We start from the raw sequence: 25162 nt of genomic DNA, 5'->3' as shown, positions 1-25162 counted from the left end.
AATAATGGTCTGATTATGATGGCCACTGCATTTTTCATAGCTCCAATCTGTTTGTTTCCAAAAACAATGTTTGAATGGAAAGTGTTTGAAGCCCTGGCAAATATCTGACTAAAGTGAATACTTTCAAAATTTGCTGTTTCTTCCTTATAGTCTGCTCCTTTTATAGAGAATGTCAGTTTTAAATGCATTTGGCAGACTCTTCTGGAAAATCATTTCCTTTGTTATGGGGTATGAATAGCCCATTTTAGCAGGGTTATCTGAAAGTTGCTGTACTCATTGGTATGCTTAAGTGAAAAGTGGAGGTGACCTTCAGAAGCTGCTCCACGGTGGTTGGAAGAAAACACTATTGCGTAATAATTCCAAGGCCTTCTATTGTATTTTTCATCAGTAGGGCTCGGAATGCTTTACAAAGGAGCTGAGTATCACAGTTGCCATTTTACAGATGAGGAAACTGAGATGCAAAGGGAAAGTGACATGTCCCAGGCTACCTCACGGACTTGAGCCACGAGTAGGACCCAGGTCTCCAGAATCCCAGTAGCACTTTTTGATGTTACTTTGTAAAGGTATTCACTGTTGAACTCATGGAAATACATTAACCACATGTGTTGGTTCTGAGTCAGGCCTGCTGAGGCAATCACAATGAGTTGCAGAGGGAATACAAGCCTAAACCTCTAGTCTGGAAGGAGAGAGACACGGATTTCTGCCTGTGAGAGGTGATGTCTGGAGCCTAAAACTTGAAATGGGTGCCCTCAAAAAAAAATACCAGGTGGTGGGGGAGGGGATGTAAATGGTGCAGTTAACCAACCCTAAAAGCTGTAATGGCACCTCCCAGTAAATTAACAGCTGGTGGTGGCTGGGCTGGCAGAGGGCAAGGAGAGAGAAGTCAGTTGCCATCAGCTCCATCTGCCTACACTAGTTATACTTAAGATGGCCTGATGCTTTTTATTGTCCCTTATTATTAGCACCCCTGTTAGCTATGTGCCTTTTGTTGCTGTTGTGAAAATTTACCCACATTTGGTCAAGTTATAAGCCTCTGCAGAATTGGTTAGCTTGTGGTGAGTAGAGACCTGTGAGGCCCACCAATGGACGGAGGGGGTTGTGGAAAGGGGGCAGTTGCTCCTGGGCCCAGCATTTCAAAGGGGCCCAGAGCTTTGGCGGCTGCTGCTGCTGCTACTATAGCAACAGCAGTGGTCAGAGCTCCGGGCCGCTTTGAATTGCCTGGGCAGTGCTGCTGCATGTGGCTGTGGGGTGGAGGGGACGAGTGTTGTGGCCGAAGCAGTGCTGAGGGCCGAATGCCCTAGTCCCACCCCTTCTACCCTTGGCTTACCCCTTCCAGGGCATGGAGCCAGGCCACTCTCCCACCTGGCCCCAGCTCTCGTGGCGGCTCTCAGAGCCACTGAGATTTGTTGAAGTTTGGCAACTAAATTCTCAGAAGATACCGTCTGTTCTGAGCGTGTTTACCCCTCCCTCCCAGGTCCTCGTGTGCGCCAGCTGGTCTGTGCAAATGCCGTTTCCACAGAGAGACAGAGCATGCTGCAACCCAGGGCTGCAGGGACCAAGTCTGGCTTTCCCTGCAGTTTCTCTTTCTGGCTTCAGGGCACCAAACTTGTGCTCTCAGTGCTATGCCTGCTGGTGCTGAGGTGACGAGGAAGAGAACGACGTGATTATATATAATGCAGAAAGGCAAGGAGTGGAGCCAAGTCTCCTTGCCCTCCATTTGGCTTTTGCTCTTTTTGCTACACTCACTAGTTCAGTTTAGTTTTGGTTAAAGTGTCAGCTCTTTGGGGATAGGGAACTTGCCTTCTGACGTCTTCTAACCCTCCATGCACTCTAAAATATTTTAGCTTGAAGTGGATGTGCCTAAAGCAGGCTTGACTGAACAAATCAAAATGAGGACTGACCGGGTATAAATTTGACTGGGTCCATTTTATCTGATGGGGGGGGGGAAAAAAACAAAAAAAACCTCTAGAAGAAATTAGAGAAAGGAATGTTTTGTTTTTTTTTTCCCTTGCAGAGAACTGCATGCGTGTGTGTTCCGTTTAAAACAAAATGACTTTGTCTCTCATTGTTCCCCAGTTGGGGCTGCCTTGCAGAGGCTGAGCTCATTCCACCCCAGTGAAAGCCATTAGGAGCTGAAGGTGCTTGGCAAATGTGACCACTGTTTTGTTTTATATTCATCTTTTGTTGCTATTGGTGATTTTTTTACCTCCCTTTACAAGCCATTTGTAGTCAAATTCCATCTACATCATAGGCTACAAGTCACACTGTCTCTCACAGACCAAAGGATGCTAACAGCAGTCAAAAGGCATGACTCCTCTTGCTGAAAGTGTGGGTGCTAACAGCTAAAGTCACACAGAGGTGCAGAAGCCACACAGGCAACAGAATCCACTGTGTACAGTTGTTCAGTATTATTTCTCCTCTTTTCCTTTAGGTCTGTCAGCAGCCAAGTTGCTGACTGAGTCAGGCCTGAGTGTTGTGGTGTTGGAAGCCCGGGACAGGGTTGGAGGAAGAACTTTCACTGCCAGGGTAATTATCACCACAAATAGTATCTAAATTACTGTGCTGGTTTTTGAGCAGAGTGTCCTGCATACTGAAGAACCCCTTTTGAGGTTGAAATTGTAGGGTGGTGGCAGGTAAGAAAGTCCTTGACAGTACAGAGCTATGCTGGGAGAAAGCATGGAGTATCTGTGGTAACACAGAATTTTCCAGGATATTTACAGGTTCTAGGGTTATCACACCTGCTCTCCTATCTTTTCCACCTTGAAGGAGCAGAGACTTATTTGTGTAGCAAAATCTCCCCTTGGAGAAATGCTCTAGAGAAATGTCTCTAAAGAGAGCCAATTCAGAGGTTTCACTTCTGTGGCTTCCTCTTAGCAAATCTTCTCAATGCAGGGCAAGCAGGCAGGAAACCTAGCTTAAAATACTCAGCTAACATAGTTTCTCTGGATTACATTGTGTATCTCATGGTAGATTGCAAAGGTCTTCTCATTCTTCTTTTGTCTTTTGGGAAACCAGAATAAGCAAGTCCAGTACGTGGACCTTGGAGGAGCATATGTGGGGCCGACACAAAATCGCATCCTGCGATTGGCTAAGGAGCTTGGAATAGAGACATATAAAGTGAATGAAGTAGAACATCTTATCCACCATGTGAAGGTAAGGTGGGATGCATGTCTAAAACATACTGATTTAATGTGTGTAGGTTGTTAGTGCTTCTAAACTAGTGATATTCCCTCTGAAATTAAAAAAAAAAAAAAAAAAAAAAAAGCAACTCTCTCTCCTGCATTGCCTTTAAAAATGGGTAGCTAAGTACTATAAACATATCCTGCTAAGGGATCCATTTATGAAGTTTTAATGTAATAATTTGTGCTTACACATTGTGCTTTCAGTTAACAGATCTCAAAGTGTGTCAAATTCCAAGATTTCTGACAGTGCTCACAGACTGTGGGTAACTGGGCTGTGTGCTTTTTGGGTGCTTGGCCTGTCTGGCGCCTGACTTTCAGAGTCACTGAAGACTCACAAGTATAGCTAATGTTAGTAGAAGCTGGGGATGCTCAGCACACTTTAAAATCCTGGCCAAGGTGTCTTAACTGTGCCCAGTTTGAGACAACTGCCATATTTGAATCTTTTGGACTAACAATTAAACTTTACAAGTCAAATACTAGGCCATTTTACAGATGTGGAAACTGAAATACAGCATAGGTAATGCTCTGATTTCACAAGGTTCTGTGTGCCTTATGAATTGAGGGTGCCAGAAGCTTGTGGATTTGAATCCCAAATGAGTTGTCCAGGATGTGAAAGAAGACATCTATATCGCAGGTCTAATAAAAGCCCAGATTTTCTAAGTTCTTACTCTGTGCATGACCCAAAAGAGCATTCTTCCACCTGTTAAGTGTGGAACAACTATATATCTTTGCAGTAGAGTGACTTTCCAAGTTTTCCATCTATTCACCTGGGTAAACTACTGTGCAAAACTATTGTTATATGTTCTTGTGACAAGTGAAATGAGTCAGCCAGTCAAGTTTCAGGATTTTTAATGCTTTGAATTTTTGCTTAAAATGTGACTAAGAACTTAACTGCAACAAAAGATTTGCACGCTTGTATTTTTCTCATCTGCTTTTACTGCTTGTTTCTTATGAAAAATAAGCCGCTTCTCAAAGCCAATGATTCAGCTTGTAAGGTGAACACTGGATGGTTGTTACTACTGTACCAGCGTCCATGAAACCGTAGGACACAGTGTTCATATATCTTTCCTATTATAGCAAGAATAAAGCTAACAGGATATCAAATGCTGTCGGGGATTAAATATTTCTTTAAAAGTAAATGTTTTGATTTTTCTTTCCTATTTACCTCTATTTATCCAACCGTGGAGAAATATCATTATAATGTTGCACCGATCCATGGGGCATGCTCTGCCTCTGTTGGTGATAGGCCCTGGGCTTCCACTTTTTGCAGAGGAGGGCCCTGTGATTCTGCTACTCTGAGATTGGGTCAAAGTAGGCTTTGTCTCGCTCTGGCTTTTTCAGCAGACCCAAAGTAGTTTGAAACACATTTGGAAAATTTCCCTCTTGGAAGGTTATGTGACCAGCAGATGTGTTTGACAACACCGAATAACCTTTTCAGAAGAAGCCAGTATTGATTAGAAAACAGGGATATGGTATTTAGGCACTTTGGGTCAAGAAAGTAAATCAAAGCTAAAACATATAACCTGACCTGACCTAATATCCTTGTTAAGTTAAGTGAGTCCCTGTTGCCCTGGCAGGTAACCTACCTCTGTCCCTGTGTTTGCCAACCTGTCATCTTTTCACAGATACTCTGGGAGGTCCTTTGTACATCACTGATAACTCCTCCTTTTTCTTGGCTCCCTGAAGTTTTCTAATATTGTTGCGTTCTCTTTGATCTCTCTGTTCTTAGCCTGGTTATGACAGCTGTGTTATCAGGATTGGGCAGAGGAGTTGCCTCTTCAAGGCTGTGAACCTGGCTGTTGTGTTTGTATGTTTTCTGGGATGTTCCTCATTTAGGTCATTGTTTTACTGTTTTCACTCAATTTCTCTAACAGCTCCTCTTAATCTAACTCCATAGCAGGCAACCTCTCAGAAAAACACGTGGAGGCATCATACTCATAAAATACTACAGTTTGCCACAATGTATCATAAGTAGAAACCTTAATTATAATTAATTAGTTATGGTGGGTGCTTTACATGAAGGAATTGTCTACACTATCTCCCTACTTCAAAGGGAGGATGGTAAGTAGGATGTCGGGAGATTATTAATGAAGTACTGCACTGTATATGCAGCACTTCAGAGTTGCCGCGGGGAGAGAATTAGCTTAATGAAGTTTTACTTCCCCTTTTACTTTGGGACTTCAAAGTTGCCGAGGCACTTGGAAGTACTGGCGGGTTAGCCGCTGCTACATACGAACCAGCACTTCAAAGTTTAAAACTTTGGGGTTGCCGCAGGGGAGAATTAGCTTAATGAAGTGCTGCATATGCAGCGCAGCACTTCGTTAATAATCTCCCGACACCCTACTGACCATCCTCCCTTCGAAGTCAGGAGACAGTGTAGACACAGCCAAAATGAGCAGTAGTAGCTAGGAGCTTCTGTGGTGCAGTTAAATCTATTTCATGATCATGGTTTCTTGGTTCTTTTTAATGCATTGCATCAGTATCCTCCTTACAGATCTCTCGTCTTAAACCATATTAACCTCCCACCACTTTTGCTCACATGGCTCTGGAGCCAATGCAAGCGCTGGAGGCCAGTCTAGATGGTGACAAATGGTGTCTGTGCCTTGAAATCTGGGGGATGGGATTAAAACCTTTGACTGAAGTACTGTCCTGTAAACTGAACTCCAGTGTCCAAATCTCTGTCAGCTTTAAGTGGTTTCAAAGCCAAATACTAACCCAAACTTTGTAGTGCAGGCCAAATCTAATATTGACCATTGAGAAATGGATGAAATCTGTTCGTTGCTTTTTCTTTTTAAAAAAGATTCTCTTTCCACTATTCTATCAGAAATCCCTGTGCATCTTTTAAAATCTGCTACTACTTTTATGTAAACCCAAGAGCAAAATCAAGCCCTTTGAAGTCAATTCAATTCATTTGCAGAGGCTTTTTAAATTCAAATACTGTGTGGGTCTTTTCTTTGTACTGCAAAATTAAAAGACTATCTTGTTTATCTCTGAGTGAGTCCCTCCTCATTAGATTTTATCTACATTTGGGTTCTGCATTTATTTCTCTTTAATCTTTTTAAGTGCACAGTTCCACTGCTTGATTTTCCTCTCCTTGCTTTCACATCATTTGATACCTTTATGGAAGTTTGAACATAATTATTCTATCCCAGCATATTTTGTTTTTGTGAAGAGTGATCTTGCTCTTCGTTAGTCTTCCAAAAGAAGTTAAATCAACATTTGCTTTCACCTGCTGTTACTTCAGTGTTATTGAGGAAAAATAATCACCTCTCTGGGAATAGTGCTTGATAGTTTAACTGTTGCAGAAAGCCAGCAGAAGTAATGTATACTTGTAGGGCAAAAGTTTTTAAACATGCTTGACTAATGTTAGGCTCCTAAATACATGCTTTATATTGAGCCATTTAAGTAGCTGGATTTTCAAGGTTCTAAGTGCTTGTAGTTCCCATTTACTTGATTTGTAGGATAAGTTCTTAAAATCAAACCATTTTTATATAGGAACCTAAATAGAGGTTTAAGGAAATTTTGTGCATAGGTTTTGTTTAATTTTTCTAAAATGCTGGTTGTTGTGTTCTAGTAGTGATCACATGCAGGATTTAAAAAGAAATGAACAAACAGAAAAGATATTTATAACCCAAATAATATTTGCTATCTATTTACAACATTGTTAATTTATATCAAATACGGGACGTAAGCCATTTCACTGTCACTCTAAATAAATGTTTGAAATATTAATGTGGGCTTACCATTTGTCAGGATCAAATTATCAACAGGTCTTCCTATTTATTTAATGTCTGTTGTATCTCAGAATTGGTCTTATCCTGTTTAGTGATGCCCAAATGACTGTGAGGCTTTGGTTTTTAAAACACAGAATTGCAATGCATCTATTTTTAACACCCACCCCCCCGCCATCTTATTGTGGTGCACTGAAAAGACCAAGCAGTAACCACTGAAGATGGTGTCTATCTGTCCTGAAATGAACTGCACCTGAAACTATCCTCATACAGTGACAATTGCCAAAAATCTCACTGGGTGTTTTCAGAGCACTGAAGGCTGGGGTTAGTGGAACAGAACAAGAAGCATTCCCATCACAGAGGTGGGACAGATTCTTGGGAGTTCCTGTTTCTTCCTACCTCCCTCTCAGAAGCTATTTTCCCAACAGAGAGGAGGGTGGCACTCTGTCCCATCCTATGTACAGTAACCCCTTGATTTAATGAACCCCAATTTAATGGGCTTTGGAAATAGCAGACGCTGGCAGCCAGCTGCACTCACCACCCCCAATAGATGCCGACAACTCACCGAAGCCGCCAGGGCTGAAGGAGCCACCTCCTCCCAGCAGGGCGGGTGTGCGGACTTAATTTCTGCAGGAGCGCCCAGCCTTGGGTGGGTGATGAGCAGCTCGTGGCAGGTGAGCCCAGAGGCTCTGCTCTGTGGACAGCACAAAGAGCCTGCTGTCAAGCTCTGTCTCCCAAGCCCACTGCATTCCTCCCAGGTCTCGAACAGAGTGCTCCCTAGTGTGCCTTGCAAGGTGCCTCCAGTCCTGTAGATTTGGCTTTAATGGACATTTGGTATTAACGGACACCTTTCTCCACCATTAGTCCGTTAAATCGAGGGTTTCCTGTATTAACCAGCAGAGCTGGCTGGTTTGTGCATGAGGTAGTGTACTGTACTTGTATTTGTGTTCAAGTCTGAGCCAGCAGTAACACTGGCGCACACAGCCTGGGAACTGCTAGGAGGAATTCCAGGTGAGCTACATTGTCTGGTATGTCACTGAAATCACTTTGAGTATTTACTCTTGCCTACATAAAACCTTTGAAATCACAAATGTGCAATGAGTCTAGGTGACAATGTTCCTGTGAGTCTGTGCAGCAAATCTTTGCAGCTCTCCTGGGAGTCTTTCATTTTCATTACTGTGGAACTGACTGTGATTATTAACATGTAGTTTGCTATGGTCTTGTTTGTGAATTACAGCTGTGATACCACTGCTGAGTTGGAATTTAATTGGCAATGAGATGAGTGTTTACTGTATCTGTAGGAACACGGTTCACTGGTGTTTGTGTATTTCTGTAGAATCAGTGATACATACATACATTAGAGCTAAGCAACATGATTTAAGTCTGTGACCCGCTTTACAAAAGTTAATGGCAGTTTCTGTTAGTGTGGCTTAGTGTATAATGACTTAAATGAATTTTAAATGACTCAGTGAAACTGAAGCACTTTTCTTCTGTCTCTGAATGCTTTGTAATTAAAATATGTGAGAATCTTAGTTGCCATCAGTGATGAGTGACTTAAAATGTCATCATTCCTCTTTCCTGGAGTCTCATTTCCTGAGGATTATTCATCTGAAAAACTGACAGAGGGCATGCAAGTAGAAGTTAAGCCACTGTATAGAATCAATTTGCATCCTTTGAGAAGCTGAGCATATTGTGGTTTGAAGAGGAAGCCACATAAATTGGGGAAGGTCCAAAGAAGAGCAACAAAAATGCATAAAGTTCCAGAAAATGTGACATGAGGGAAGATTGAAAAATTGCGTTTGTTTAATTTGGAAAAGAGAAGGCTAAGATGGGACATAACAGTTTTCAAGTACCTAAAAGGTTATTACAAGGAGAAGGGAGATAAAGTATTCTCCGTAAGTCCTAATGCTAGGACAAGAAGCAATGGGCTTAAACTGCAGCCAGGGAGATTTAGGTTGGACATTCGAAAAAACTTCCCAACTGTCAGGGTGGTTAAACGCTGGAATAAATTGCCTAGGGAGGTTGTGGAATCTCCGTCACTGGAGATATTTAAGAACAGGTTAGACAAACACCCATCAGGGATGGTAGATGGTGCTTGATCCTGCCGTGACTTCTAGGGACTAGATTTGATGGCCTCTAAGGTCCCTTCCAGTTCTAGTGTTCTATGAAATTTAGAATTACATGGTCACAGAGGGACTTAATGGTTGATCTATTGGTAATAGGATATGGAACTCTTTGACATCAGCTCAATTTTTTCCCAGTTATACAGAGGTAAAAGCAAGGTGTGCGGCTTTGGCAAGAGCTGACTGGGAGCAGTGCTGTTTGAAGAGCTGGCTGGAGGAATCAGCTTGTGATGCCCTCTCCCAGCTGGGCTCCGCTCTTGCAGGCTGGCACTGGTGACAGGGCACGCAGAGCCAGGTGGGGCAGCAGGCAGGTTAAAGGGTCCAGCTGGAGACCTGCTGTAGGGCATCCATGTGCTGGGGAGTGTAGGTGCCATCCCTAGTGTGCGCTGGTGCCAGCGGCTCCTGGGAAGATGCCAGTGGGTCTCTCTGACTGCTGCTGGATTCCTGAAGCAGTGCCTATGTACAGACTGCCCACAGCTCCCCTGTGGTAGGTAAGGTAACCCAGCTCCAGGGCCCCTCCCCAAAGCTCCCACCCCCCCGCCTTCTTCTCGGACTCATGCAGCTCCCATACACACACCCCAGCTCCCTGCCCTGACTCCTGCACCTCCCTCACCCTCTACCCTAAGCCTCCCCACACACTCTCTAGTGGGAGCGAAACTGCATTAATAACAGAAAATCAGAGTTATTGCCTTAATTACATATATTTTACATTCACAATATTTCACAGTACAAATGCTCTTCAGTTTTTACTTTGTCAGGTGGCACACATTCAAGTCTGGTCTGATGTGATGTAGCAGTGCTGTCCTATTGCAACCCAGCCCCCCACCCCGGAGTGGGGGTTGCAATAGGACAGTACCTGTAAGAAACTTAAGGGACTGTCACCTCCAATAAAATGGTCTTAAGAGTGAGGAGAGGCAGCAGTCCACATTGCAATAAAGCCACCCTGGCAAAGTCAGTCTCGCTGACATTCTCAAAAGGGAGAGGACAAGGACGGAATGAAGGGGGAGATTAAAATATGGCCTGACCCTCAAACTTGATTCTTCCATGTTGTAGCTGTGTCATCAGGAATACATAGGGAGCTGGCCCTTGTGCTGTCTGCTTTGGCCCCACCCTGTGGATAAATGGATACCTTCACTTTTCAGTGGTGGGCATCTGGCAACAAGTGCAAGCAGTGAATTCACATTCAGATAATTTTTTAACAAAAGGAAGGAAGGACAGCAGGATAAAAGGTGTGACGTCCAACTGCAAAAGCAAAAGTTCTACAAAACGCAATGGCTTCTCTCTGCGCTGTCTTTGGAGCAGGGTCTGGACTCAGAAGTGCTGAGTATTGGTGATGCTCACTAGAACACTTGGCAACTGTGGCCTTATGGTTTGTGTGCGGATGAAAGAAATAAGAAAAATTACATGATCAAACAAGATTTTTTTGATTAATTAAAATTGGCAATTGAATGGAAGGAAACTTTCCGAGTCCTTTTCTTATGTTTGAGGAGATAAGGATAAGCAGCCTGGATTAAACAAGTGTACCCACTCAGCTTGTTTAATCCAGGCTGCTTGGAGCAAAGCCTAAATTGCATTCAGTTGTAATAATTGTTTTTTTTTTCTTGCAATACTGATTGAACATTATAATAGAAACGAAAACTAGACAAATGCTTATATCATATAGACACAGCTGTTTGATTCCTGGGGGTTTCACACATCCTTGTTGGAGATTGTTGGCTAAAACTAATGGCTGATGCCAGACTAATTGCCTGGAGCATCATAAAATTTCAGTAATCTCAACATTCTTTTTTGTTTTCAATAAAATATAAATTCTGAATTTGTGCAGAGACCTTATCTCTTTACCAGGAAATCAAGCCAGAGTGAATCCCCCGACCACCTCCTGAGTGAATCTCCTCTCCCCTGCCATTTCTTAACAAGAACAGAAAAGAAATCCAGAAGTACACACACAGGCTTTTGTGGAATGAAACACCAAATATTTTAATGAGATTAGTTTTAGAAACATTTTTATTGAAGCACAGAAAGGTGCAAAAAGGCTTGAAGAAGGGTGCAGTGATTTCTTGTAACAAATCCTTATTATAAACTAAAGCCCTATAATCCTACTCTTGGGCAGGCAAGTATCCTTTCCCCTCTTCTGCCTTTTACAAATAACCAAGGAACTGGGAGATTGCACAAGGTCACTTGTTGGCAGAACAGAGTGGAACTCAGGTCTATAATATGGGAGACCTCAGTTTTAGCCCCTTATCTTTGCTGCCTGCCATAAATGATGGGTCCGAGTGTATTTGCCTGACTACTCTTGTATTCACCATATACAAAACTGCAACAACCATAGATAACTAAACTAAAAGCTGGTCTAATACATTTCAGCAACAGAGCCAAATTAAGTTTGCATAGACAAGCTTATTTCCTAGCTGAATGTTTGACTTTGCAACTTCAGTGGTCTTTGGGTTCATGTTTTATATGAAATCTTTATATATTCATATTTGATTGATTGATTTACTCCAGCTGTGTATTTAGAGCAGGGGTGGCCAGCCAATTAGAGCTGAAGAGCCAAAATAGCGGTGGCTGGAGTGCAAAGAGCCATGTATTATATATTGTGTTTATATATCTATATATTGATACAGATATATAAAAAATAAATATAGATCAATATATAGATATATAAAAATAAATATATACTATGTGGCTCAGTGCCTCCCCCTCCTCCAGAGCCCAGCACCCTCGTCATTCCTGCTCTAACTGAATGCCCTCCCCCTTCTCCAGAGACAGGCGCCCCCAGCCCCACCCTCTCTAATTCCATGTGGGCGACTCGGCGCCAATGCAGCCACTGCCATGTGCGTTTCCCACCAAGCGGTAGGGCATGTGGGCAGAGCAGGTAGGTGGCACTTCCCGCGTGCGGCTCTGAGGAGGAGCCGCATTTAAAGGCTCAAAGCTGCAGGTTGGCCACACGTGATTTATAGCATATAGATAAGCGTGGCAACTAATTGTCTCAACATATGGTGTCCAGAACAACAAAAAAGAGTGAGAGAATTGAGCCTGTAGTTCAAACTGGCTTTTTTTCTAAGAAAGAGGGAGGGAGGAAGGACTGACTGTAAATACGATTTTGTGTGTCAGTCTAGTTCTCCATCACAGCAGCAGATGTGTCACTTGGCTTGGTTTGCTAGCCAACGTGCCTCAGTAAGAGTTATATTTTCAAAGAAATAAAATGACAAATGCTGCACAAGTTTAGGTGTCTTATGCATAGTGTGAGTACAAATTTTCAATGTATTCCATAGATCTTCAGCTGTGAAAGTGCAATTTTATTTTTAATACAAAATGAATTTTTTACTGAAGTAAGTCTCTACCATATCTATCTTGTACTTTGTTCCTTCCTGTATCAGACGTCAGTCGTTGAGTCAGTCATTTTTTTAAGTAGGGAGGAAAACTGGTATGATTGTGCACATGCTGTAAATCAGTAGAGGGCACCACATACTTACAAATTAATCAGTTTCTAGGGGGACACATGGTGGGATAAAAAAACTGTGTCTGCAGAGCTGAGGCAATTTAGCTGAAGGAGTAAGCAGGGTAGCAGGACACAGCGAATACTTTGTGCATTAAAACCACGTTTAACCTTTTTTCATTTGAGGGCCCCTAAACAACTTCAAATGGAGGTGCGCTGTCTTAAAATATGAACAGAAACAAGAAGTCCTGTGGCACCTTATAGATTAACAGATTTTTTGGAGCATAAGCTTTTGTGGCCAAAGACCCACTTCATCAGATGCATGTAAAATATGAACAGATTATTTGTACTTCAGATTTATACATGGGGTATGGGGTTTTACAGACCAATGGGACACATGGTGTCCACTTATAACATATTAGTTGAAGGACTGCTACATTGTTCTTTAGCACTCTGTGTAGGAGGCAATAGGTCATAGGCACCAGGAGGCATTGTGCCTCACAGACTCATAGTTTTCATTTTGTGGGCCCATAGCTGCTGATGGGGGGTGGGGGCGGGGAGGAATAATAGTTAAGTTACTTGTGAGGTATAATAGAAAACCCACCCAGTGCTCTCCCCTGTGACCAGCAAGCTCTGCTGGTTGTAATGTGGGGGACACCCTTTTCAGCAGCCCCTCTTTGTTAAACTTGCAGGAGGACTGATTGCATGAAACAGAATGGTGTTGAAACAGCAGTTTTCAGGTTGGAAAAGTCAAGATTTCATCTGGGGCCTCTCTTTTCCCTTCTGGACATGACTGAGCAATCCACCCTGGAACTCTGAAACCTTCTCAAGAAATGCTTCATCAAAAATGACCTGTCTTTGCAAAATATTTTTGGCTTTGATGAAGCAGCATATTTTGACAATAAATTTCACACATGGAAAGCTACTGTGAAAGGATGTGTTGTTCTTGGGCATCCTTAGTAATAACAGTTACTTCCATATAACTTAAAATGGCTTCAGCTGCTTTCCTCCTTGATTTCGCTTTGTCTTTGTCTACAGGCCTACCCAACTGTATTCCACAAAGTTTCCTCTGTCCTTACAAATACCATATAGAAACCAGTCTTTCATCTTGTCCAAAATGGCATTGCATTTTTTTTATTGCTGTATCACATCAGCAACTTCTTTTCAGTTAGCAATTGCTATCACCCTTCAGTTTATTTCTGACAATACTGCTTTAAGTGGCTCCCTCTATTTGAATTATATTTCCTCAAATGTTGTTAGCGTGTGTTTTTCGAGGCTGTATTTCACTCTATTTCTGTCTTACTTTTCTAATCTCTCAGGGTCCTGTTGTGTTATTGTGCTCTCTGGTGTCTCCAATAACTGGAGATTTACTATTGTGCACCTTATTCCCTCTTCTGGATTGCTGATAAGGAGGTTAAATTAAACCAGGCCTAACTGCTGCATGCAACAGCTCATTGAACACTTCTCAGCATGAAACATTATTGTTTCTCCATTTCTGAACCTTTTGATTGTGTTTATAGGGCTTATAAACACATCAGTTTGAATTCATGTTGCCAGTAATCAGTTTGGGGGACGCTGCATCAAGTGTTTGTTTATTTTTTTTAAAAAGTAATGTTATATCCACTGTATTCCTCTTGCTGCAATACTCTCTTAAATGCATGAGATTACAGGGTTGATTAGTGAGAGAGGGGACCAGGAGGCTGCTGGCCAAGTGACCCCCTTCTAGCTTAGGGAAGGGCTCAGACAACTCCCCCCTCTCGCTGCCTCAGGCCCCACTTCTCCCCTCCTCACCCTTGCTCTACCCTCTCCCTGCCTCTTCCCCCATCAGAGGCAGCCTGGGGGTCTGACTGCACCACACTCACTGGCAACAGCTGGGGAGGCAAAACAACGTCCTCCCAGCTCACTCTGCTCTCCTGCACACCTTTCTGCTTCTCACCGATGAGTGCAGATGTGGTTTGCCCCTTCCCCGAGTGACGTGGCTGGAGGAGCAGAATGGATTGGGGTGTGATGCTTTGCTTCCCTAGCTGCTGCCAGTGTGTGTGGGGGCAGTAGGAGGGAAATCTCCTGCCGCAGGCATCAGACCACCCCCATTTTTTGCCTTCTGACTGCTGGCTGGTCTGTTGTCCCTTATGTTCATGGAGTTGAGGGGGAGGGTCGGTATGTGACCCCCTCATGGCCTCCTGTGTTTCATACTTGCATGAGTGTGATTTTTTTTTTTTTCCCCCACCAAGGCTGTATATTCCTACAACATTAAGTAACCTATAGTGTTCTTACCAGTAAGTATTCTCAGTAGGCTTTTGAATTTGTGTTTTGGGAAAGGGATAATAGCCATTAGTGACTTTAGTAGCTTCAGAAACCTATTCAGTCTGACAGCCACAAAAGCAACCCATGGAAATCCTGTGCAAACTAACTAATATCCACAAATTAGCTGCCTTCCCATTCCTTCCGTGAAACCAGACTTCCTGAATTCATAGTAACTACTACATATGAAATCTACTTATTAAACACTTGCACAGTCAATAGCATAACAACTTCCATACCAGTTGCCTTTTTCTCTATGAAACTTGCGTATGCAAACTGTGACAATATCAATGGCGAATAAAGATTAATGATTCACAAATGCTACCTTTGTATTTAGCCTTTTTGAGCTTAAGCTGCTATGTTTTTCAGAAAAATCTGAGCCATGGCAAAGATCATTTTCCTGAAATAAAGCCTATCACAGTCACTTTGATTTGATTTTGAAGGAAATGAATATGTATCTTTAAAATGAATAACAATGCAATATTTTCAATCTAATTTAGCAAAATAACTAAAACCAAACATAAATATACAGTACAAACTAATCATCTCAGAAAAGTGTCACCACTTTTAATATGCCTGCTTTTTGTGCTGGTCTTAACACTTTCCTGTCTTGATTAGGAGATATCAATCTAAAACTTACTTATTCTGCTTTTAAAAGTATAAGATGATAACATTCTTATAATTTGTTCTTATTAATTCTACTTTCACTCTTGTGCAGCCAGTTAACTAATCTGCCAAAGTATTATTTTGTGAATTGGTTGGAGTGGTCTGTGACTGCTAAAATCTTCAGAAGTAACTCATGTACATTGAAGTTATAATCATCCAAGGGAATCAATAGTTTTTAACAGTGGATTCTGATTATGGTTGTTTTTCTTTTAGGGTAAAAGTTATCCATTTAAGGGCGCATTTCCTACTATGTGGAATCCTTTTGTCATCTTAGATTTCAATAATCTATGGAGGACGATGGATGAAATGGGAAAGGAGGTATGTATTGAGGATGTGAGTGACGTATGAATAAATTTGAATATTGATTAGGCCAAGTCAATCACACCAGAGCAATGGACTGGACTAAAACTGAGTCCTTACCAATGCTCCCAGGATTTTACCCCGCGACCCTGCTCGCCGTTTACGGTGGGTCTAATCACAACGGGGTTTCAGGGTGTGTGAACTGCGCTGCTGCGGTGTGTTTACCCAAGGAAGAAAATACAAACAAGATGTTAGGTTCAAACAGGGAGACAGGGTTTATTTTTTAAAACTCAAAAGTATGAACTTTGGTAAGCTAAGTTGCACAAAATATGTAAGCCCTTGTTTTTGTGGAATAGGCACAGGATTTGAATACTATGGCTTATAGCCTTAAACAATAGGTAACTGCTGTAACAGCACTGCTATCTAATCCCTCAGCTACTTACTGTGCTTCCGGGACGGGACCGTGCAGCCTTTGATGCATGCTGTAAAATGGAAAGATTAACTTCAGAGTTGTACTGTATTTATTTATTTATTTATTTATTCCTGGATCTTCCTGAGGTTTACCAGGTCGCTTAACCCTTGGCCGACTACCGCGGGGAGCAGATCTTACTTAGAAAAAGAATTTGCCTGCGCTAAGCTAGGTCAATTCTCTAGTTAAGTGGGTTGCCCTGCTGGCCAAGCAGGGGAGAGCCCAGTATATGCGGGGTTTCCTTCTGAGAGGTTTTCCCCTTAGTTAAGTGGAGGGGTTTTCCTAGTTAAAGGTTATCCCCTCAAAAAATGGTGCTGCCTATTTCGACCACCTTGTTATGGTAGCCCTTTATTGCAGACCTTTATTACCCTTAAAGGGTTGCTAAGAACACCAGGGTTTTCCCTTTATAGGGTTATCCCTGACTGCTCTACCCTCCTAAATAGGGGGGAGCTTATAGCTCTGGATTATAATAACAAAGCAGTTTACCTAACTACCCTCCTGTGTGCATGCAATGGTTTTAAGCTAGACCAATAGCATTGGCCTCCTGTGCCTTTACAGAAAGACAAGGAATACAAAATATAAGGCGCAGATCATGGACTTGGGGAAGTCCCAATCCACCCTCCATTACAAAGCTATATAAAAACATTAACTGCTCACCTAATTATTTAACCCTAAACCCAGACCATAAATACCTTCTTATTCCTGCTCTGTGATCCAGGCGCTGGGCCTGTAGTTCTCTTCGAGCTAGGAAGTTATGACCCTCACGGCGCGCTTGTACGGCAGCCGCGTCAGGTCAGATAGTAAAGAAGGGAGAAAAAGAGAGCCAGGAGGAAAAACCGGCTTGGTTAACAAAAACCTCCTGTGTTTTTAGGAACGACCGTGATATTTCAGACACCAGCCTGAGCTAGGGTCGGTGACTGGAAGGGCAGGGTCGCTGCTGCGGTTTCCCCGTGCAGGGCACCGTTGTTTAGGCGGTGCAGTCTGCCGGGCAAACCCTCCGGATAAAAGAACCGGAGCCTTACTAGTGATTTAGCTCTATGGAGACTGGAGCTCTTCTGGTCTTCAGGCTGGAGCTTTTCTGTTCTTTGACGGCCCACGGCGGCTAGAGAGCGATGACTGACACGCAGGTCAGCTTCGGCTCTTCCGCCAGCGATGTTCGGCTACAGGCTCAGTCCAGCTCTTAGCTCAGTCTTTTTCCGTAGTCTTCTTTCTTCTTCTTTGTCAGCTCTCCTCCAAGGTCTGGTCCGGAATGCCCCAAGCAGCGCTGCTCTCCTGAATATATGCAGCCTGGGTGGACCTGTTTGACAACCTCTGCCTGCTAGGTCCTCCTCAGTGCCACAATGTATCAAAGGGGTATTTGACTATTACATATGTATGAGGATTCTAAAGTAACCAATCAGTTTGAAACCTTTCAAACCATAACTTCATACATATTCATAGCCCGCCGAATATTAATTGCAACTGTCATTTTCTAACTGTCATTTTCCGGCGGCCATTTTGTGTTTCTAAAACTCCATTTTAACAGTAAATATGGTTTTTAATTTATCTAATTTTGATGTGGTTTGTGAGGGAAATATGTCACCACTGCTGGTAAAGCAGATTATAAGTTTAAAATGCTTAGCTTAAGAGCTATTTGGTCAGGATGCAGGGCAACCATACAGACACCACAGCTCATGGACAGGGACATATAAATCACCTCAGAAGAGGATATTTCTACAGTATGTAGCAGCTCAGCTATCCAACTCAGTTAGCCCATGCGTAGGATTCAAAGATGTGATGTTGGCACATGCTAAAGGACACATACAAACATACCTCATTGCAAGTCTGACTGCCTTTTATCACATGCTAAACTCTTTCCCAAGAGACATTAACTAACTTGACCAGTTAAATACATGTTAAAGATGATATGCACTGGTTCACACTACACTGATCAGTGGAAGTTTAATAAAGAAAGTGCAGGTGCTTCCAAACATACACCGGAGAACTATAGAGTTGCACACTTCCACACTTCATCACCGCATTTTACTTTTCTAGCTAAGTGCTGGAAGGTGGGATGCTTGAAGTGGTTTCTATCATATAAAGGGGTTGAAGTTTGAGTCAATGGCTCTCAGCACCCATACTAAACAAGTTGTTCTAGGAGCTCTGCTATATAAGCAACATTTCAATCTAATTTTTTTTCTACTGAATCCATTTTATTTCTGTTTAAAGCTTTTAAAGCAGAACCCTTGTGTATATTTCCAGCAAGAACACTTAACAGACTTCTGTAGTGCAGGTGAGCTTGTAACTGGGGGCTTGCATTGTTATGGTTACAAATGAATTAGTGTCTCCAAAATAATACAATTCTATTACCAGCTTCTAAGACTGACTCTCCTCTCAGATATTTTTTCTAACTGTAAGGCTGTGTGTACACTACAAAAATAGCTTTTTGAATTTGTTTGCTTCGAAGTATAACTTTGAAGTAAGCAACTTCAAAATTGAGCGTCTACACAAATCCTACTTCAAAGTTAAACTTTGAAGTAGGGCACTACTCCATTCCTGGGAACGGCATAAGGACTTGGAAGTTGGGCTCCCTACTTCCTGTTGTTCTCCTTACTTCAAAGGAAACTTTGAAGTCTGGTGGCGCCTTATAGGCTAACAGATATTTTGGAGCATAAGCTTTTGTGGGCAAAGACCCGCTTTATCAGATGCGTCTGATGAAGTGGGTCTTTGCCCACGAAAACTTATGCTCCAAAATATGTTAATCTATAAGGCGCCACAAGACTTCTTGTTGTTCTCGAAGCTACAGACTAACACGGCTACCTTTTCTGAAATTTAAAGTAAGGGTAAATGTGTGTAGACTCTCTTAGATGTAATGCCTAACTTCAAAGTTAGTTCCTAGTGTAGACGCACCTTAAGAGTTGCTGTCTTGGCATAAAAAAAACCTCAATATTTATGGAATAAATAATTCTAAAATAAAAGCAAAAAGTACGTACTGACCAGAGAAAACTATTTAAATATTCCTTTTTATTTAAACAGTTTGTTTTAAAATGCAGATTATGTTCAGACCATCTTCTAATTTTAATGTGAAATCAATTGACTCTGTTAAAAATGTGTCTGTGTTAATAGACGAGTTTACTATTGTGAAAGGAAAAAGGGCTGGTGTTTTTCAGCAAAGCAGAATTTTGTAGCAAGTGTTCTTACTGAAAAGAGGTGCAAGAATCTGGCCTATAAAGTTAAAATAAAAATAATCTAATCAGGAAAGAAAAGCACATGTTAGTGCTAAGAAGAAACTTTTTGTCCCAATAAAAATGATTGGTATATACCTGGAGAAAACATAATTTCTGAATCGCTTTTCTAGTCCCTTCCTTGTACCAGTCAGCTAGTTCCTGGTGGGGAAATAATCATACTGCATTGCTGCAAGAATGGCTCCATTCACCTAACTAACTTGATTCAGGGAGCTGATATACCTGTACAAATAGGAAAACCCCTTTTCCGAGTGTAGGCTGCATCTGCTTTATGGGGTTATTCCAGCAGAGTTGCCCAACATTGCTGTGCTGTTTTAGCATATGTGGTAAAGAGAGATCTACAGTGTGCAATTTTATTGCTGAACATTGGCTGTGTGTTATCTTAGATTCCCAATGAAGCTCCATGGAAAGCTCCACGCGCAGAAGAATGGGACAAAATGTCTATGCAAGATTTCATAGACAGAGTTTGTTGGACAAAGTAAGTATCACTTTAATACCTGAGTTTAATAAGTAAGATAATGATTATGTCCACGGCTGAAATCCAGCTATGTCATAGTGGGGGTGTGGCTGCCCTCCAATTCTGCAGAGCAACGGTTTAGCACAGGAAGTGAAGAATACACATGACACAGGAATTGGAGCAGGTGGATTCTAATTTTAACCATTGAAATTTGTCCACAGCTAACACTACTTTTGCAGAAACATGCTGAGAGGTATAAGGGCCACAAAAAGAACAGATTATTGGTTTTACATCTTAATCTGAAAGGCAAAATTTCTAGCAGTATAATATGCATTAACATTATGATGGGTCATGGAATAAATGCTAACTACAAGAGATGGGGTCAACTACAAAATCACCAGTACCACTTCTTGCAGTACTTGATGTTTTCCTCTGGAGGCTTCTTATCCAAATACGACCTTTGCTTGACACTGACACTTGAAAGCCTGTGGCTCATTCTCATTAATATGACCTTCACTGCTGGCATAAGGGAAGAGCAGAGGGTTCTAAATGGTAATCAGATTTGATAACTGTAACAACTGCTCAAATACACAGTGCCTCCCCGTTTATTTTCCATGTATTATTTTAACTCAAATAAAGATCAGGTGGAATTATAATGTGAAAAATCTCTGCTTATTGTATACTTTTATTTCATTTGCTGATAACCTGCTTTTTACTAGTTTGAGCTGTTTCTGTATCATGCCTATTTGGACAAACTGAAAAATATCTGCTTGCCTCATGCACTAAACTTGGAAATGATGTTGTATGTATCTTGGGCGTTTCAGAAGTTGGCGATAGTTAAGTCCTCAATATTACCTTCAGATATGTAGTTTTAAGACATCCAGTGAGAGCTAGCATCACCTTTAAATCCTGGAATTGTATCTGGCAGCATAGCATCTATGTGGGATACAGTAATTTTAAGAGCAAACAAATATCAGTTGCAAACTTGAATGTCCTTAGTGGTATTGTTTCATGGTGGCCCCTGGTAAATCTGTAGCCTTATTTTATTTTTCTTGTAAATAGTTTTTGTGCAGTAAAAGTAATTGCTTTTTGATCGATCTAATCCAGGGATTCCCAACTTATTGGTCGGGACCCAAACATGGGGTCACAATTAGATTTGTTTAGGGTCTCCAGCAGCTTGGAGCTCCTTAATACTGCCACATCCAGCAGCTATCTCTATCAACAGAGAAGCATTTACGCATTACAAAGACAGCTTCTCCACCTTTGATATTCCTAGCCATCCCAGGCAAGCCACTTAATAGACTCTTGAAATAAGTAATTTTTACCTCCCTTCCTCTCTTGCCTTTTTGCCCGTATGTAGATGGTATGTCAGGGGTTTTTTTGTTTGTATCTCCCCCAGCTTCAGAATGTGACCTTTCCAGCCCAAGTGTGATGCCCCCCCAGCCCCTGAGTGTGGCTCCCCCTCAGCCCCCTCCAGCCTTTGAGGGCAGGGTTTAAGCTGGTGGAGTGCGGGGAGCAGTTTGGGGATGGGGGTCTTTCCCCCACTGCTACTCAGATCAACTATAATAATAAAATAATAATTGTAGTGTTGTTATTTTATAATTAGTGTATTTTCCACTTTTCTATGTAATAACTTCTATGAATATATAAACATGAGGAGGCACAATTTTATATTCTTGCCTGAGGTATAGAATTAGCTAATTACAGCCCTGATCTCCCCCCGCACCTAGTTTTTGAATTGCCTTGGTTCACCAAGTCTTCCTGAATTGTCAAAATGGGTGCCCATCTGGAAAAGGATGGGAACTGCTGGTCTAGTTTAATGCTTCCAGGTCAGAAGACAGGACATTTAGCAAGATTCCGATTTTGTAATTAGTTTCATCAGAAGTCTTGAAAGTCTGGCAATTAAACAGATATGCTTTGGTATAGCTGGGTTCCTGCGTTTGAACTTTTGATGAGATGGTGCCCTCAATTATTTAGTCTGAGGCCAAGTAATTTTTCTATAGTCAGTAAAAGAATCCAATATACCGTTCTCAGGATGAGACTGAATTATCTTAATACCCAGGTGTCCCTTTTGTTACCATTGTACTGTATGTAGCATAGAGGTACTGACTATACTGTTTGTTGTAATGCATGCATCACAATAATTTTTGTTTCACCTGTAACTTCGTAACAGTTTGACCAAATTTCAACATCCATTAAAAATAATAAGGTGTGACTCTGAAGCAGAGCCACTTCTGGAAGTACAGTGTCAGAATTCCTAAACAACCTCACCCAGGAGCTAGAACCGTCATGAGGGTACAGCTCTAGGAACAGAGCTGTATCTTCTTAAGCTAAAGGAAGATACCTTTATCTTCATCTACATCTATAAAATGGATTCTTAATGTTCTTTCTAATCTTCAATCAGCCCTTACAGGTTGAACCTCTGTAATTTGAACTTCCCTTCTCTGACATCATTGGTTCCACCCTGGGAGTGCTATGGGATTAGAGCATTCACGTGGGTGGCGGGGAACTGGTGGGCTGGAGCCAGGAGCATTGCTGGACTCAGGAAGAGCAGAGCCCCAGTAACCTGGGAGCAGAGTGCTGGGGCTGGTGGTTGGGCATGGAGGGGCCAGCATTAACCTTCCTGAATCTGACAAATTCCTTACATCAAGGATTGGTCTTGAGGGTGCTGGACAAGGGAGATTCAACTTGTAGTGACCCACTGCTTACCATGAATGGATAGACCTCTTACCCTAGTCCTCTAGACAACAGAGTTGCAACCTGCTCTTGTCCGAAATGTTCCTATTGTTTTTGCCTTTATTTGTGCATTTAGAAATGTAACAATTAATAATAATCATAGAATCATAGAACACTAGGACTGGAAGGGACCTCGAGAGGCCATCGAGTCCAGCCCCCTGCCCCAATGGCAGGACCAAATACTATCTAAACCATCCCTGATGGACATCTATCTAACCTGTTCTTAAATATCTCCAGCGATGGAGATTCCACAACCTCCCTTGACAATTTATTCCACTGTTTGACTGCCCTGACAGTTAGGAACTTTTTCCTAATGTCCACCCTAAACCTCCCTTGCTGCAGTTTAAGCCCGTTGCCTCTTGTTCTATCCTCAGAGGCCAAGAAGAACAAGTTTTCTCCTTCCTCCTTATGACTCCCTTTTAGATACCTGAAAACTGCTATCATGTCTCCCCTCAATCTTCTCTTTTCCATACTGAACAAGCCCAATTCTTTCAACCTTTTTTCATAGGTCACATCCTCTAGACCTTTAATCATTCTTGTCGCTCTTTTCTGGACCCTCTCTAGTTTCTCCACATCTTTTTTGAACCGTGGTGCCCAGAACTGGACACAATACTCCAGCTGAGGCCTAACCAGCGCAGAGTAGAGCGGAAGAATGACTTCTCGTGTCTTGTTCACAACACACCTGTTAATGCATCTCAGAATCATGTTTGCTTTTTTTGCAACAGCATCACACTGTTGACTCTCATTTAATTTGTGGTTCACTATAACCCCTAGATCCCTTTCTGCTGTAGTCATTCCTAGACAGTCTCTCCCCATTCTGTATGAGTGAAACTGATTGTTCCTTCCTAAGTGGAGCACTTTGCATTTGTATAAATAAAAAATCCTAAGGCATCTAACTATACTACAATCGTTTAGTCATAGAATAAACCATTTTAGACCAGTTATATGGAGAACAGGTTTGAGCAAGAATAGTGAAAGCTGTTGGCTTAAGTAAGTGTGTACAGTGTCCGTAAGAAACGCATTCAGGTATCAATCAGTATACTATAGTCAAAAGGCCTTCAGAGAGTTTTCTGCTGGTGGTGTCATCCATGACAACTGAAATAGAGTAAGAACGAATGAGATACGACTTGAATCAAGCAGTGTGCATTTGTAGGTCACTTCAGGATGGTGTTTGCCAATGTATGGTGTCACTCAGCCATTTCGTTCTACATATTCACAGGTGATCCAGCCTGTTAAGTTGTAAGTGGGACTCGGTTCAATCTTGCACAATATCATACAGCAACAGCTAGGAGAGTCACATCTTTCTAATCTGTGATGGAATATGACTTGACATTTTACCTGAATTTGACAAAATTGTCAGCCTGTCTTAATTCAGAGATGCTTTTCAGATTTCATATGTGCATCTAAACTTGATCTGCCATGTATGATCTAAAGTTAGGTTATTTGCTATAGCAGTTTTCCTATCCCTAGAATGCAGTGGTCTGGAAGGATAATCCTCCTTTCTTTCCTTTTGTCTGACAAATTGTGCAGATTTTCTTTTCTTTGGTATTTCATGGTGAAATAGCATTTTGTGAAACCAGCCATTTCTGTGTGAAATAATAGATGAAATTGCGGAGCCGAAATAGTAAACAAATGCAAAAGTGGCAAAATATTATGGAAAAATCAGACCGTTAACTAAAACTATTATAGGTTTGTAAAATTATTAATATATATGTATATATTCCTCCATTAAATATTGTTTGGAGATAATCATATTTACAATACACGTAAAGAAAAATTAATAAAAACTTGTTTCCCTAACTTTTTATGGCAATAAAGGAGAATAGTAGGATTTTTATAGGCTCAGATTGCATGTAGATATTCTCAGCAATTCTTGGAAGAGAGATAGCGTGAGCCACTAAACACGCACACATGTGCTACTATCATGCCAACAGGGCTGATCAATCGCTGTACTTCAAAGAGCTTCAGAGCCCAAGACTCCCAGTTTATACCTAATCTTCCCAAAGGTATATAGTAACTGGTTATAATAAATATAACTCCATTGACAGGAGCAATCTTTCTGCTAAACTGAAACATGTTTAATCTTTGTTGAATTGCTGCATCCATAAATGTCTATGATCTGTCTAGCTCATAGAGAAGAAGGCCAAGTATCTAATCAGTAGCTTTAAAATATTACATGGCACTGAAAAAATGCCCCATTATATCCTGCTAGATTACTACTTTTATCTCTTGCTTTATTGCTGAGCTCTGGGCACCCTGTTAAGATACTGGTAAATAACTGAAAGATGGTGGGCAAAACATGCAAACAATACTGCATATCAAACTGTAGTGTTGCTATGCAGCGATTGCCCATATACGAATATTCCTGGACTATCGAGGACATGCAAAAGAGCAGATCAGAGTTCAAGCTTCCCTGGAGGGCAATTCCATCCTTAACCTTTTGCTTGAGTGGAAATGTGTCTTCCTTAAGCAGATAAAAATGCTGTTTTTTGTGAAGGACTAGAACTGTGAAGAACTGAAATTAAATTTTCTTAAAT

General features: G+C 41.7%; 1 protein-coding gene across 1 annotated transcript in view; it reads left to right on the top strand.

Moving 5' to 3' along the window:
* The window catches only part of LOC142006889 (amine oxidase [flavin-containing] B-like), a 76986-nt gene that overhangs the window by 28409 nt on the left and 23415 nt on the right, over positions 1-25162 (top strand). The window contains exons 2-5 of the mRNA XM_074983400.1: positions 2432-2526; positions 3016-3153; positions 15653-15757; positions 19819-19910. Coding sequence (XP_074839501.1) covers positions 2432-2526; positions 3016-3153; positions 15653-15757; positions 19819-19910 — 430 coding nt within the window. The remainder of the gene's footprint in view (positions 1-2431; positions 2527-3015; positions 3154-15652; positions 15758-19818; positions 19911-25162) is intronic.

This window comes from Carettochelys insculpta, chromosome 1 (assembly GCF_033958435.1).
Source record: "Carettochelys insculpta isolate YL-2023 chromosome 1, ASM3395843v1, whole genome shotgun sequence".
NCBI classification, from domain to species: Eukaryota; Metazoa; Chordata; order Testudines; family Carettochelyidae; genus Carettochelys; species Carettochelys insculpta.
Note: the sequence above shows the minus strand (reverse complement) of the source record. Positions and strands in the feature narration are given on the sequence as shown.